The 16584-nt window shown below is 43.3% G+C and overlaps 1 protein-coding gene across 2 annotated transcripts; it reads right to left on the bottom strand.

Annotated features, from left to right (window-relative positions):
- Positions 1-3533: 3533 nt before the first annotated feature.
- LOC120055090 (E-selectin-like) lies at positions 3534-13255 on the bottom strand. 2 transcript variants are annotated; one of them, XM_039002990.1, is made up of 14 exons: positions 13162-13255; positions 12968-13037; positions 12365-12856; positions 12049-12240; positions 11606-11797; positions 11224-11400; positions 9973-10164; positions 9594-9767; positions 8136-8327; positions 7758-7931; positions 6300-6491; positions 5920-6096; positions 4471-4584; positions 3539-4303 (listed from the first exon to the last, which is right to left on the bottom strand). In XM_039002990.1, exons 1-14 carry the CDS (start codon positions 13162-13164, stop codon positions 4221-4223), a joined length of 2424 nt encoding a protein of 807 aa, XP_038858918.1. In that variant the 5' UTR covers positions 13165-13255; the 3' UTR covers positions 3539-4220. The 2 variants fall into 2 exon arrangements, with proteins under 2 accessions (XP_038858919.1, XP_038858918.1); XM_039002991.1 differs by lacking the exons at positions 9973-10164; positions 11224-11400 and having other exon boundaries at positions 3534-4303.
- Positions 13256-16584: the final 3329 nt, after the last annotated feature.

Here is a 16584-nt window from a genome sequence, read left to right on the forward strand (position 1 = left end):
CTGTTTCGGGTTGTTTGTTTGTTTGTTTGTATTTTTGTTATTTCGTTCAGTGTTCTGTGTGATTTATTAAATATATCATTATGGACACTTACCACGCTGCACATTGGTCTTCCTCTTCTTCCAACCACGACAACCGTTACAGAAGTGGGGATTCACAGTGGGGGATATGACCCCATCAAATTCCTGCTGTCTAAAGGGGTCTGCATTGAAGTGGGGATTCACAGTGGCGGATATGACCCCATCAAATACCTGCTGTCTAAAGGGGTTAGATAAGTTATACACAAAAGTGGTGAGGGTCATTTCATATTTTCTTCTACACAGTACATTATGTTTACATTATTTAAAATAGAAAGGAGACTGGATGAGAGAAGAAAATAAATAAATGTTGAAATAATGAGCTGAGAAATAGAGTTACATAACTATTCATAACAAGAACATACAGCTTATATATATACACAGTATAAGGGCCTGAGGTCATGAGGTCATGGTACCGCATGTGGAAATGACCCAGACACAACCCCTCTAAAGACCTGAGTCAGTCTCCAGTCTCCCACCAGACAGGAACAAGTGTCTGTGCTGACAGCATGGAGCGTACCATTGTGTTGCAGTGTTGATAGGTGACCCCCCCCCTCCCTCTCATATCCACAAAGTATTTCAGAGCAGGAGTACTGATCTAGTATCAGGTCCCACCGGTCCATCTTATTCATTATCTAAAAGTTAAACTGATTCTAGTTCAGCACTTCTGTTCTGAGATGCTTTGTGGATACATCCAGGCTGCATCACATCTGGCCGTGATTGGGAGTCCCATAGGGTGGTGCACAATTGGCCCAGCGTCGCCCCGGGTTTGGCCCGGGGCAGGCCGTCATCGTATATAAGAATTTGTTCATAGCTGACATGCCTGGTTAAATAAAACATTTTTTTTTTAAATAAAAAAAAGAAGGCAAGCCCTTGACAACCTGAAGCCACTGAGGCATAATAAGGACTGGAGAATGCTTCCAAGATGTTCCAACTGTTATTTTCAAGGTAATCTACTCATGTTCACATATGGTGATTCATGGACCGTCTATATCCGGGTTGCATCCGAATTATATGGACCAGTATCACATGCGCACTAGCACTCAGAGTGTCCTGCGCCTGACTCCGCCTTACCCGCATCACCTAGACTTTTGACAGTGACAAAGAGCTCTTATAGGACCAGGGCACAAATAATAATAATAGTCAATCATTTTGCACGAGCACTCAGAGCGCACAGGGAGCTGTGCAAGCAGCGACATCATCCAAAAACATGGCAGACATTGGATGAATATAACATTTTAACATCTTCGGCTGTGAGTGAGTGAAAAACAAATCGGTCTCAGCGACAATTATTTGAATAATTCAACGGATGTTTTGTGCATAAAGGTGATGACTAGTGTCTTTATTAGCAATTTTCAAATCCGACTTCTCTGTGTGGCCGTCTATGGAAATTCTTTCTGGGCCGAGCGTCAGTTAAACTGCAATACCAGGTCAAAGCTGTAGGGGCAGTCTAAACTGTGCCTCTAGACCGGAACCCTTAGCTTTGTACGAACCATCCAGACCTCGTGAGCTTACATTTGGTTGTAAGTTCGCGAGATCAGGATGGTTCGCACGAGGCTACAGAACGCTGGCCCCTTGCCTGAAACGTTACGGGTCCCAATTGACCCTTCGCTAAGCCCCGCTAAGCCCCGAATTTTGGGCAAGCAATTGCAGCACTCCAATGGATAGGAAATGTCATCGAGTCCAACACCTTTGACAAGTTGAGCTCAAGTTTAAATCCCATGAAAGCCAGTTAGGGCTATTTTTATTTTCAAAATCATGCCCGTTGATGGAGTATTTTTTTCAAATCCTAAATTATACTTTTGTTACATTATCTGCTGGTTTCCTAACTCTCAGTCTCATTGACCACCAAACGTTGCTAACGCTAGCTAGCCAATTAATATAATATAACTTGTTCTCAAAATGTATGTTAGCTAGCTAAGTTAGCAATGTTATGAATACAACTCCCATCTGCTGTCAACATCAGGATATGATTTGAGAGCATTAGTTGACTCCAAAGTGGTTATAGCACAGAGTTTCTAAACCCAGAGGCACAACATTGCGAGACTTCCAGGAACGCTTGCGAAACAGACTAAGCAGACCAGACCGGAGTTTGAAAAGTCAACGAGAGACTTAAAAATAAGTAGATGACGATGTTATTACTCCAACCTCGTGAAAGTTACAAACTGACATGTTTTCATTTTCATCAAAAACAACTTTATATTGAAGAAGCGCCTTTGATTTGATGGCTTACACATGCTCAGTTCGGTGCGAGAAGCAGTCGTGTAAAGTACTTAAGCAAAAATACTTTCAAGTACTACTTAAGTAGTTTTTTGTGGTATCTGTACTTTACTTTACTATTTATATTTTTGACAACTTCGACTTTTACTCCACTACATTCCTAAAGAAAATGTTGTACTTATTACTCCGTACATTTTCCCTGACACCCAAAAGTACTCGTTACATTTTGAATGCTTAGCAGGACAGGAAAATGGTCCAATTCACACACTTATCAAGAGAACATCCCTGGTCATCCCTACTGCCTCTGATCTGGCAGACTCACTAAGCACATGCCTCCTTTGTAAAGGATGTCTGAGTGTTGGATTGAGCCCCTGGCTATCTGTAAATAAGAAAATGTGTTTGTCTGCTTTGCTTAATATAAGGAATTTGAAATTATTTATACTTGTACTTTTACTTTTGATACAGTGTATTTTAGCGTATTTTAGCAATTACATGTACTTTTGATACTTAAGTATATTTAAAACCAAATACTGTTTGACTTTTACAAGTATTTTACTCAGTGACTTTCGCTTTTACTTGAGTCATTTTCTATTAAGGTATGTTTACTTTTACTCAAGTATGACAAATACTTTTTCCACCACTGGCGAGAAGACCGTTAGACCCGATGATGTGCTTCTACGTATGAGCTTTATCGGGGATTTCTATAGGAGAAGCAGTTTCTGCCCATCTTCAGACTGTGTTCTGTGTGGTTACAGCTTTGACTGCATGCTGACAGTGAATTCAGAGCCATTTAGTGGCTAGCTACACTACAAACATCATTTTACCAGGTTTCTGTGAAGCATTGTAATGACAGTCTGACACAACATACCCAAGAGTTTCCTGATTAGCAAGGGGTAGTCTGTGTTTATTTGATTGTTTATTAGAGACACAGTTTGAGATCATTCTGAGGGGATTTTGCCAGTTGTAGGGATTTGGGCTTCTGGGAAAATGTCAGAGGTTGCTAAAGTAACCAGGGGGGGGGCGCGGGGCTTAAAAGAAGGAAGCCCTCTTGGGATCCTTTCGTGCCACTCTACTTATTCTTATTCTACTGGTGTATTTGAGTTAATTTTGCTCTCTGTTGGTACATTTGAACTCAAATAGCCATGGACTATTTATTTGTAGCTATTATAAAAAGCATCGGACAGAAAATAATGGAAAAATTAAGAACATTATTGACAATGTTTGAAACGTTTATTATATTTAAAAAGACACTTTTTCAATATCAAATTTAATTCTGTAACACACAGACTGTGGTTTAAAAATAAATAAAACTTAAATACTGAAAGGCATTGATTTCACCGTTTTGTAAAATCATAACAATATATTTATGATAATACAAATAATTATACAGGGGAATACAATATACAACTTTCTGTAGTTTGTATAAAATAGCTGTCAAAATCAGTATCATAAGAAATTTGGCCACTTGTGGTCATATACCAGCCAGTGGTGAACAATTTGTTCAATACAAAACTCCCTTAGGGAGAAAAAAGACATTTTCTGTAGGACCATCATGAGAACAGATGATTCTGTATACTCAACGTAGCACCTCTCTCCCAGTCAGACGATTCAAGGCTATCTAACCTACTACATTACAATACTGAGGAACTGTGATCCAGGTGTGACCAGCAGATCTTCTTTGAAAACAGAGCCAGCCTGTTCCTGCAGTTGTTCCTGCAGTTGTTCCTGCTGTTACTGTTGTTGGTCTCTATATGAGGCTGTCGATGCTGTTCCTGCAGTTGTTCCTGCTGTTGTTCCGGCTGTTACTGTTGTTGGTCTCTATATGAGGCTGTCGATGCTGTTCCTGCAGTGGTTCCTGCAGTTGTTCCGGCAGTTGTTCCTGCAGTTATTCTTGCTGTTGTTCCTGCTGTTACTGTTGTTGGTCTCTATATGAGGCTGTCGATGCTGTTCCTGTAGGTCTGTAAAGGTTCCTCAATGTCTGAGGTGCTGTTCAGATCAAACTTGTTAGCTGGAAGGAGGCAATGAAGAGCATATTGATGAATATTGTCAAGTAAGAAATAGCCATTCTGAATCAAATCTGTGTTATGAAACAGGGATGTTTTTGAATTTCTTATGTCTTTCTTATTCCTAGCCAATGACTGAGTGGAGAAGATAAGGGCCTTCTTCTGTGTTTACCTTTCTGTCTGATTCGTTTGAGGAGCCATGCAGCCAGAGACAGGCCAGATAATGACACAGCGCCCCCTGCTGCCAGGCCTAGGATAGTGGGGTTCAATGGAGGCTCAGGTGTGGCTGGAGTTAACAAGAAACAACAGAGGAAAACAGTCAAACAATCTGAATCAACTGATCGGTCACATCACTGACTACAACCCTCTCAAAAAATGTTCGTATTTTGGTAGCCCCCTTATGTAGGATATGAACTCATGATGCATTCATAAAGCCTTTATAACCGCTACATAAGACATACTTTGTCCTGATGACCAGCGAATATCCAGTTTGGTTGTCTCACAGAATTTCAATTTGGCTGTGTCTCACAGAATATTCTGTTTGATTGTGTCTCACACAATCCAATTGTCTTAAGGCTTAAAAATCCTTATTTAACCTGTTTCCTCCCCTTCATCTACACTGATTGAAGTTGATTTAACAAGTGACATCAATAAGTGATCATAGCGTTCACCTGGATTCACCTGGTCAGTCGTTGTCATGGAAAGAGCAGGTGTTCTTAATATTTTGTACACTCGAGCTGAGTAAAACCTCTCACTTCACCTCTTTCTCTCCATTTAAACTCAGTCTATACTGTTTTAGTATTGTGTGTAAATGTGTCAATTGACTGAGATTAAACAGGAGAGGAAGAGGCGAAGTGAGAGGTTTTACTCAGCCCAAAATCTGTCCATGAAAATAAGCCCCTGAAGTGAGGAATTTTCGTATGAAGGTCAATGAGATGGTGTCGCATTTGGTCAACAACAAAAATGTCATTGCTAACTTGCTACGTGAGGCTTATTTGATTGAATAGAGGTTTCATAATGGTTATGTTTATGGCCCTGGTAGTCCCGAGTGGCGCAGCGGTCTAATGCACTGCATCTCAATGCAAGAGGCGTCACTACAGTCCCTGGTTCGTATCCAGGCTGCATCACAGCTGGCACACAATTGGCCCAGTGTTGTCCGGGGTAGGCTGTCATTGTAAATAAGAAATTGTTCTTAACTGACTTTCCTAGTTAAATAAATACATGTCGTTTTACGAATGCACTGATATAAGTGGACGCACGTGGCATTTCAGCAACTTTGATAAAAAATGTTGTTGTCATAGAGATAGATGGGGGACTAGTCATTGATATAAGCCTTTTAGCAGGGAGATTGCCATTGAAGGCCTCCACCCGTTTCAAGTAGTCACCTTGGTGGGGATTCTATGAGTTGTGAACAATCGGCCAATGAAGAAGAAGGAAATGTAATACTTCAACATTCTCGCCTCCTCCCGCCTGCCTTGCATCTTTGAGGACATGCATTTCCATTGTTAGAGTGGTCATATGTCTATCTAGTCAATAAAGACATCGGTTTAAAAACTCTTGTCAATATAGACAATCGTTTAAATCAGGTCTATTTTAAAGATGCAAAAAAGTTTGTCCTTACCTTCACAGTGTGGTATCTCCTCACTCCACTCAGTAGCTGATGTGCAGGTCACCGTGATCGCCCCCTTGAGGAGATAACCCTCAGAGCAGCTAAAGTTACAGCTGCTTCCATAGGTGAAGTCTTCTCCACAGCTGATAGCGCCATCCTGTGGCTGCTGGAGGGTAGGGCAGCTTACAGCTGCAAGACAGAGTGAATAGTGGTGCAGTGGTCAGTCTGTGTCCAGAGACAATTCTAGACTGTCATACAATTACAAACTATATTTGTCCTCCTAGATATTTCTGAATGTAAAATGTCCTGTGTCATTCAAATATTTTAGCAACTACAGTTGATGTAACATGTTATGGGGGCTAGGTTTACAGATATGCAGAACCTGTACACACCAACACACTGCGGCTGTGAGTCGTTCCACTGTCCCGAGGCTCCACACTGCAGGGTAGCAGAGCTGGAGGCCAGCCTCTCATAGCCCTCCTCACAGGTAAAGGTACAGGTGGACAGGTAGCTGAAGGAGCCCAGGGGATGGGAGCAGGCCATGGATCCCTTCCCAGGTTCATACAGCTCACTGCATAAGACCACTGAGGAGGAGAGGGCAGATCGCAATACATGACTAAATGTGTCAATGCTGTCACAGACTCTATAATGGCTCAGATACAGAGATGAGTCCTCTATCTAGACTTGGTTTCCTCTATTGTAATCGCTCCTCTTTCACCCCAGCTGCCAAACTAACCCTGATACAGATGACCATCCATCCCATGCTAAATTACGGAAATGTAATTCATAGATCGGCAGGTAAGGGTGCTCTCGAATGGCTAGATGTTCTTTAACATTCGGCCATCAGATTTGCCACCAATGCTCCTTATAGGACACATCACTGCACTCTATACTCTTCTGTAAACGGGTCATCTCTGTATTCCTGTTGCAAGACCCACTGGTTGATGCTTATTTATAAAACCCTCTTAGGCCTCACTCCCCCCTATCTGAGATATCTACTGCAGCCCTCATTCTCCGCATACAACACCCGTTCTGCCAGTCACATTCTGTTAAAGGTCCCCAAAGCACAAACATCACTGGGTTGCTTGTCTTTTCAGTTTGCTGCAGCTAGCGACTGGAACGAGCTGCAACAAACACTCAAACTGAACAGTTTTATCTCAATCTCTTAATTCAAAGACTCAGTCGTGGACACTCTTACTGACAGTTGTGGCTGCTTTGCGTGATGTATTGTTGTCTCTACCTTCTTGCTCTTTGTGCTGTTGTATGTGCCCAACAATGTTTGTACCCTGTTTTGTACTGCTACCATGTTGTGCTGCTGCCATGTTGTTATATTGTGTTGCTACTGTACCATGCTGTGTTGTCATGTGTTGTTGTCTTAGGTCTCTCTTTATGTAGTGTTGTGTTGTCTCTTGTCGTGATGTGTGTTTTGTCCTACATTTTTACTGAATTTATTAGTTTTTTCATTCCAGCCCCGGTCCCCGCAGGAGGCCTTTTGCCTTTTGGTAGCTCGTCATTTTAAATAAGAATTTGTTCTTAATTGACTTGCCTAGTTAAATAACGGTTAAATACAATAAAATAAAACACATATATTTCTATGGTCTGTTGTTCACAGGCATCTCTGCCCTCTCATTGGCTAGAATGGTCCCACCTGTTCTCGCCATCTTTGAGGACATGTTTTTCCATTGATAGAGTGGTCATATGTCTATTTTGTCAATAAATACATTGGTTTAAATTGATTTAAAAATTCTTGTCAATAATGACATTGTATTAATTCGTTTAAAAACTCTTGTCAATATAGACAATGGTTTAAATCAGGTCTATTTTAAAAATTGAAAAAAGTTTGTCCTTACCTTCACAGTGTGGTATCTCCTCACTCCACTCAGCAGCTGATGTGCAGGACACCGTGATCGCCCCCTTGAGGAGATAACCCTCAGAGCAGCTAAAGTTACAGCTGCTTCCATAGGTGTCTTCTCCACAGCTGATAGCGCCATCCTGTGGCTGCTGGAGGGTAGGGCAGCTTACAGCTGCAAGACAGAGTGAATAGTGGTGCAGTGGTCAGTCTGTGTCCAGAGACAATTCTAGACTGTCATACAATTACAAACTATATTTGTCCTCCTAGATATTTCTGAATGTAAAATGTCCTGTGTCATTCATATATTTATAGCAACTACAGTTGATGTAACATGTTATGGGGGCTACGTTTACAGATATGCAGAACCTGTACACACCAACACACTGCGGCTGTGAGTCGTTCCACTGTCCCGAGGCTCCACACTGCAGGGTAGCAGAGCTGGAGGCCAGCCTCTCATAGCCCTCCTCACAGGTAAAGGTACAGGTGGACAGGTAGCTGAAGGAGCCCAGGGGATGGGAGCAGGCCATGGATCCCTTCCCAGGTTCATACAGCTCACTGCATAAGACCACTGAGGAGGAGAGGGCAGATCGCAATACATGACTAAATGTGTCAATGCTGTCACAGACTCTATAATGGCTCAGATACAGAGATGAGTCCTCTATCTAGACTTGGTTTCCTCTATTGTAATCGCTCCTCTTTCACCCCAGCTGCCAAACTAACCCTGATACAGATGACCATCCATCCCATGCTAAATTACGGAAATGTAATTCATAGATCGGCAGGTAAGGGTGCTCTCGAATGGCTAGATGTTCTTTAACATTCGGCCATCAGATTTGCCACCAATGCTCCTTATAGGACACATCACTGCACTCTATACTCTTCTGTAAACGGGTCATCTCTGTATTCCTGTTGCAAGACCCACTGGTTGATGCTTATTTATAAAACCCTCTTAGGCCTCACTCCCCCCTATCTGAGATATCTACTGCAGCCCTCATTCTCCGCATACAACACCCGTTCTGCCAGTCACATTCTGTTAAAGGTCCCCAAAGCACAAACATCACTGGGTTGCTTGTCTTTTCAGTTTGCTGCAGCTAGCGACTGGAACGAGCTGCAACAAACACTCAAACTGAACAGTTTTATCTCAATCTCTTAATTCAAAGACTCAGTCGTGGACACTCTTACTGACAGTTGTGGCTGCTTTGCGTGATGTATTGTTGTCTCTACCTTCTTGCTCTTTGTGCTGTTGTATGTGCCCAACAATGTTTGTACCCTGTTTTGTACTGCTACCATGTTGTGCTGCTGCCATGTTGTTATATTGTGTTGCTACTGTACCATGCTGTGTTGTCATGTGTTGTTGTCTTAGGTCTCTCTTTATGTAGTGTTGTGTTGTCTCTTGTCGTGATGTGTGTTTTGTCCTACATTTTTACTGAATTTATTAGTTTTTTCATTCCAGCCCCGGTCCCCGCAGGAGGCCTTTTGCCTTTTGGTAGCTCGTCATTTTAAATAAGAATTTGTTCTTAATTGACTTGCCTAGTTAAATAACGGTTAAATACAATAAAATAAAACACATATATTTCTATGGTCTGTTGTTCACAGGCATCTCTGCCCTCTCATTGGCTAGAATGGTCCCACCTGTTCTCGCCATCTTTGAGGACATGTTTTTCCATTGATAGAGTGGTCATATGTCTATTTTGTCAATAAATACATTGGTTTAAATTGATTTAAAAATTCTTGTCAATAATGACATTGTATTAATTCGTTTAAAAACTCTTGTCAATATAGACAATGGTTTAAATCAGGTCTATTTTAAAAATTGAAAAAAGTTTGTCCTTACCTTCACAGTGTGGTATCTCCTCACTCCACTCAGCAGCTGATGTGCAGGACACCGTGATCGCCCCCTTGAGGAGATAACCCTCAGAGCAGCTAAAGTTACAGCTGCTTCCATAGGTGTCTTCTCCACAGCTGATAGCGCCATCCTGTGGCTGCTGGAGGGTAGGGCAGCTTACAGCTGCAAGACAGAGTGAATAGTGGTGCAATGGTCAGTCTGTGTCCAGAGACAATTCTAGACTGTCAGACAATTACAAAACTCTATTTGTCCTCCTTGATATTTCTGAATGTAAAATGTCCTGTGTCATTCATATATTTATAGCAACTACAGTTGATGTAACATGTTATGGGGGCTACGTTTACAGATATGCAGAACCTGTACACACCAACACACTGCGGCTGTGAGTCGTTCCACTGTCCCGAGGCTCCACACTGCAGGGTAGCAGAGCTGGAGGCCAGCCTCTCATAGCCCTCCTCACAGGTAAAGGTACAGGTGGACAGGTAGCTGAAGGAGCCCAGGGGATGGGAGCAGGCCATGGAACCCTTCACAGGTTCATACAGCTCACTGCATAAGACCACTGAGGAGGAGAGGGCAGATCGCAATACATGACTAAATGTGTCATTGCTGTCACAGATTCTATAATGGCACAGATAGCCCCCCTCCTAACTCAGCCTCCAGTATTTATGCTGCAGTAGTTTATGTGTCGGGGGGCTAGGGTCAGCCTGTTATATCTGGAGTATTTCTCCTGTCTTATCCGGTGTCCTGTGTGAATTTAAGTATGCTCTATCCAATTCGTTCTCTCTCTGAGGACCTGAGCCCTAGGACCATGCCTCAGGACTACCTGGGCTGATGACTCCTTGCTGTCCCCAGTCCACCTGGCCGTGCTGCTGCTCCAGTTTCAACTGTTCCGCCTGCGGCTATGGAACCCTGAACTGTTCACCGGACGTGCTACCTGTCCCAGACCTGCTGTTTTCAACTCTCTAGAGACAGCAGGAGTGGTAGAGATTCTCTGAATGATTGGCTATGAAAAGCCAACTGACATTTACTCCTGAGGTGCTGACTTGCTGCACCCTCGACAACCACTGTAATTATTATTATTTGACCCTGCTGGTCATCTATGAACATTTGAACATCTTGGCCATGTTCTGTTATAATCTCCACCCGGCACAGCCAGAAGAGGACTGGCCACCCCTCATAGCCTGGTTCCTCTCTAGGTTTCTTCCTAGGTTCTGGCCTTTCTAGGGAGTTTTTCCTTGCCACCGTGCTTCTACACCTGCGTTGCTTGCTGTTTGGGGTTTTAGGCTGGGTTTCTGTACAGCACCTTGTGACATCAGCAGATGTAAGAAGGGCTTTATAAATAAATTTGATTGAGATACAGAGATGAGTCCTCAATCTGTTTCTATGGTCTGTTGTTCCCACGCATATCTGCCCTCTCATTGGCTAGAATGGTCCCACCTGTTCTCGCCATCTCCTGCCTGACTTCCATCTTTGAGGACATGTTCTTCCATTGTTAGAGTGGTCAAATGTCTTTCTTGTCAATAAATACATTGGTTTAAATTGATTTAAAAACTCTTGTCAATATAGACAATGGTTTAAATCAGGTCTATTTTAAAGATGCAAAAAAGTTTGTCCTTACCTTCACAGTGTGGTATCTCCTCACTCCACTCAGCAGCTGATGTGCAGGTCACCGTGATCGCCCCCTTGAGGAGATAACCCTCAGAGCAGCTAAAGTTACAGCTGCTTCCATAGGTGAAGTCTTCTCCACAGCTGATAGCGCCATCCTGTGGCTGCTGGAGGGTAGGGCAGCTTACAGCTGCAAGACAGAGTGAATAGTGGTGCAGTGGTCAGTCTGTGTCCAGAGACAATTGTAGACTGTCAGACAATTACAAAACTATATTTGTCCTCCTTGATATTTCTGAATGGAAAATGTCCTGTGTCATTCATATATTTATAGCAACTACAGTTGATGTAACATGTTATGGGGGCTACGTTTACAGATATGCAGAACCTGTACACACCAACACACTGCGGCTGTGAGTCGTTCCACTGTCCCGAGGCTCCACACTGCAGGGTAGCAGAGCTGGAGGCCAGCCTCTCATAGCCCTCCTCACAGGTAAAGGTACAGGTGGACAGGTAGCTGAAGGAGCCCAGGGGATGGGAGCAGGCCATGGAACCCTTCACAGGTTCATACAGCTCACTGCATAAGACCACTGAGGAGGAGAGGGCAGATCGCAATACATGACTAAATGTGTCACGATGAAGACATTACTCAAGATACACAACAACTGAAATACAGGAGGTCTAAGCTGTCATACTGGTATAAAGACCAATAGCAAGACACTGAAGTAATTCAAAGAAAGTACAAATCAAAAGGTTACAACAAATGGTAGCTGTTATTTTATTCTCTTATTAGTCTTTCCAGAACACTTTATTTATAAGGTTAATAAGAGGATATACTTACATTCACAGGTGGGAGGCTGTTCTGACCATGATTCTGAGGCTGTGCATCTCACAGGCCCGGAGCTGCTCAGCCGGTACCCCTCTTCACAGGAATACTGACACGTCGAGTCAAAGGAGAAATTCCCATTGGGGTGAGAGCAACTGACACTGGCTTTAGCAGGGACAGTGACCTCCTCCATCTTACATTCAACAACTGCCGACAAAGGAAAATAGGCAAGGAGTTACTTTTAAGAGAACTTTGAATGTGATAGCACAATGCAGTTGGTTTCATACTGCCTGTATTAGATTATTGGACTATATCATCCTGGCTTGCTTACCGTGTTCACACTGCTCTCCGTAGAAGCCCTCAAAGCATTTACAGCGGTGGCTGTTGATGGTCTCCACACACTCTCCATGGTAACATGAGTCGCTCTGACACGAGGCTGTGAAGCACAGAGCCGTCTTCTTCTTCATACACGTCTCGTCGTTCCACTTCCCTGTGTCCTTCTCTCTCTTGATGTACATCTCCACACAGTCCTCCTTGTTCCCCCCGTTGTTGGGTTCTCCGTCTGCCCAGTTCTCTGCCTCTTTAGTCAGGGTCTTATTGGTCCCCACCCATGTCCACACGTCGTCCACCTTACGGATCCCTATCCAGTAATAGTTGGTCTGCCTGGGCAGGATGCTGTTAAGGTGGGAGATCTCTCCACGGTTCTGGATGGCCACCATGTCAGTGTAGTGCTCCGTGCACCACTTTCTAGCAGTGTCCCAGTTCATAGTTTTGTTGGAGTGATGGTAGGACCAGCCCTCTACTCTACTGCACATGGTGACAACTGAGGAATGACATATAAAACAAAAAGGTCAATATTGACATACAGTACATGAATGAGTTTACATGAATGGGATTTTAGAAATACATAGATCTTTTGAAATGTGTTTCTTACTTGAGTACAGGAGGAAGAGGGTGATCCATGAGCTGGGGCTTCTGGCTTGCTGTGATGCAGAGCAGAAGTCCTGTGGAGACAACATCAAGCCATACTTTACTGACTGAGAAATGCATTGGCTGTCTGAAATGTATATAAACTAACTAATGCATCTTAATTTTAAGGCATAAACCAATTCTCTCAACAGTACTTACCATTGTACGTTTTTAAATGTGATGCTCTTTTGCAGGTAAATCTCTAAAGGATATGTTTCTAGTCTTATCCAGTGGATGAAATGATACTGCTCTCTGGTACTCTGTGCATACATATATATATACACCAACCCACACTTCAACAACGGCCACAGACCGGAATTCATCGTTATGACACTGCCTGGGCGTGAATAGGCTACTCTGGAATTTCCAACTTGGAAACTTTCTCCCTCTCTCTCTCCCTCTTTTAGATATCTGGACTCTATCCTATTGTGTCGGTCAGACAGATAAGGGATTCTCTGAGCAGGGGCCAGAGCCCAAAGCTCGGGCTGCAACAGGAAACAAAGAATGAGGTAGCAGGAAGCTCTCATTAACAACAGCCTCTGCCCTGGGCAGAGACTCACAGATACTGAGCTGGTGTTGAAATGTTTCTTTCACTCCTTTGAAATGTCTGGCTAACACCACATCAAGCATTTGTTGTCATGAATAGTGGGGTGCATAATCTATTAATTAGTCATAACATTGTAAGCTAACAGTTGACAAATGTACGATGTCAAGTCGACCTCTATTTCAAGTGCATTTCATTGAGTTGGGTTTTGTTATAACAGTGTAGAATGTGACTAACCCACTACTGTGTTTAGGTATTTTTATTAAAGGATATGCACAGCTTGAGAGGATAGAGAGAGACAGACAGGTTGTCATGAAGATAGAGGGAGACAGACAAGTTGTCATGAGGATACAGGGAGAAAGACAGGTTGTCATGAGGATACAGGGAGACAGACAGGTTGTCATGAGGATACAGGGAGACAGAAAGGTTGTCATGAAGATAGAGGGAGAAAGACAGGTTGTCATGAGGATACAGGGAGACAGACAGGTTGTCATGAGGATACAGGGAGACAGACAGGTTGTCATGAGGATACAGGGAGACAGAAAGGTTGTCATGAAGATAGAGGGAGACAGACAAGTTGTCATGAGGATACAGGGAGAAAGACAGGTTGTCATGAGGATACAGGGAGACAGACAGGTTGTCATGAGGATACAGGGAGACAGAAAGGTTGTCATGAAGATAGAGGGAGAAAGACAGGTTGTCATGAGGATACAGGGAGACAGACAGGTTGTCATGAGGATACAGGGAGACAGACAGGTTGTCATGAGGATACAGGGAGACAGAAAGGTTGTCATGAAGATAGAGGGAGACAGACAAGTTGTCATGAGGATACAGGGAGACAGAAAGGTTGTCATGAAGATAGAGGGAGACAGACAAGTTGTCATGAGGATACAGGGAGACAGACAGGTTGTCTGTCTGTGTGATGGGAAACAACACTATAGACGCCTGTTGGCTGCCTGCACTGACTACCATGGCTCACATCCTTCCTGACTGGACTCACTTACACTCTGAACATCTACCACAGCAGAACTCTTTTGTTGACCCCTAGAAAGTCCCCCCTTCCTGAGGCCCAGACAGAAATGCTGCCGGTGAGGAAACAGAGATTTCAACATGGCGTCTGATAAAGGCTTCATAATCCCTAATGGATTCTAATTAGGATGACTGAGCGATGAGCAATGACAGATGGAGAAATAATCACTTTCCAACAGTTTATGTTTGAGTATAACCACTTAATAACTTTGAATGTAATCATATACAGTGTTGCTTGGTACCTTTCAGTGATATTTTTAATAGTCATAACGGTTATTGTAAAGGTCGGCGTATACTGGAAATGCAGAGGAAAAGAGCAGGATGTTGATATCTTCAAAGCTATTGAATTTATATTCCCTTTTACCAGAAAAGGGAGATGTGGAGGCAAACCAAAAAATCTACGTTAGGCTGCAAATATGGTTGTTATTATGAAAGAAGAAAGCCAGTATGAGGGTTAGCTCTCAGGCTAGGATGAAAGACGGCCGGTGAAAGCCCGAATGAGGGTTAGCTCTCAGGCTAGGATGAAAGACGGCCGGTGAAAGCCAGAATGAGGGTTAGCTCTCAGGCTAGTATGAAAGACGGCCGGTGAAAGCCAGTATGAGGGTTAGCTCTCAGGCTAGGATGAAAGACTGCCGGTGAAAGCCAGTATGAGGGTTAGCTCTCAGGCTCGGATTAAAGACGGCCGGTGAAAGCCAGAATGAGGGTTAGCTCTCAGGCTAGGATGAAAGACTGCCGGTGAAAGCCAGTATGAGGGTTAGCTCTCAGGCTAAAATGAAAGACAGCCGGTGAAAGCCAGTATGAGGGTTAGCTCTCAGGCTAGTATGAAAGACGGCCGGTGAAAGCCAGTATGAGGGTTAGCTCTCAGGCTAGGATGAAAGACGGCCGGTGAAAGCCAGAATGAGGGTTAGCTCTCAGGCTAGGATGAAAGACGGCCGCTGAAAGCCAGAATGAGGGTTAGCTCTCAGGCTAGTATGAAAGACGGCCGGTGAAATCCAGAATGAGGGTTAGCTCTCAGGCTAGTATGAAAGACGGCCGGTGAAAGCCAGAATGAGGGTTAGCTCTCAGGCTAGGATGAAAGACGGCCGGTGAAAGCCAGTATGAGGGTTAGCTCTCAGGCTAGTATGAAAGACGGCCGGTGAAAGCCAGAATGAGGGTTAGCTCTCAGGCTAGTATGAAAGACGGCCGGTGAAAGCCAGAATGAGGGTTAGCTCTCAGGCTAGTATGAAAGACGGCCGGTGAAAGCCAGAATGAGGGTTAGCTCTCAGGCTAGTATGAAAGACGGCCGGTGAAAGCCAGTATGAGGGTTAGCTCTCAGGCTAGGATTAAAGACGGCCGGTGCGTGGGAGAGAAAACATCTGTAGAGTTCAAAAGGTCTCACTCAAAATCACGAAGAGGATTACCTAAGGAGGCCGAGATGGAAAAATTCTATAATTAATTTAATCCATGCTCGAAATAATACAAAAGTGAAAGTGCAAGGTGCTATAAAATATATATATACACTACCAGTCAAAAGTTTTAGAATACCTACTAATTCAAGGGTTTTTCTTTATTTTTACTATCTCCTACATTGTAGAATAATAGTGAAGACATCAAAACTATGAAATAACACATATGGAATCATGTAGTAACCAAAAAAAGTGTTAAACAAATCAAAATATATTTTATATTTGAGATTTTTCAAATAGTCACCCTTTGCCTTGATGACAGCTTTGCACACTCTTGGCATTCTCTCAACCAGCTTCATGGGGTAGTCACCTGGAATGCATTTCAATTAACAGGTGTCTTCTTAAAAGTTAATTTGTGGAATTTCTTTCCTTCTTAATGCGTTTGAGGCAATCAGTTGTGTTGTGACAAGGTAGGGGTGGTATACAGAAGATAGCTGTAATGAGGGCGCTGAGAGTCGGGAAGCAAGTTCAGGGAGTGAGTGTTTTAATAAATAAAATAAACAATGAAGACGAAACACAAACAACGCACCGACATGAAAACAGAGTCAATAACACCTGAGGAAA

The sequence above is a fragment of the Salvelinus namaycush genome, chromosome 10 (genome assembly GCF_016432855.1).
Source record: "Salvelinus namaycush isolate Seneca chromosome 10, SaNama_1.0, whole genome shotgun sequence".
Classification (NCBI taxonomy): domain Eukaryota; kingdom Metazoa; phylum Chordata; class Actinopteri; order Salmoniformes; family Salmonidae; genus Salvelinus; species Salvelinus namaycush.

Bases quoted from the DNA above. Each gene is read 5' to 3' on its own strand.
- LOC120055090 (XM_039002990.1), bottom strand. The intron at 7,932-8,135 runs GTGTGTACAGGT...TCTGTCTTGCAG, and splicing joins CTCACAGCCGCAGTGTGTTG to CTGTAAGCTGCCCTACCCTC. The intron at 4,304-4,470 runs GTAAACACAGAA...GCCTCCTTCCAG, and splicing joins CAAACGAATCAGACAGAAAG to CTAACAAGTTTGATCTGAAC.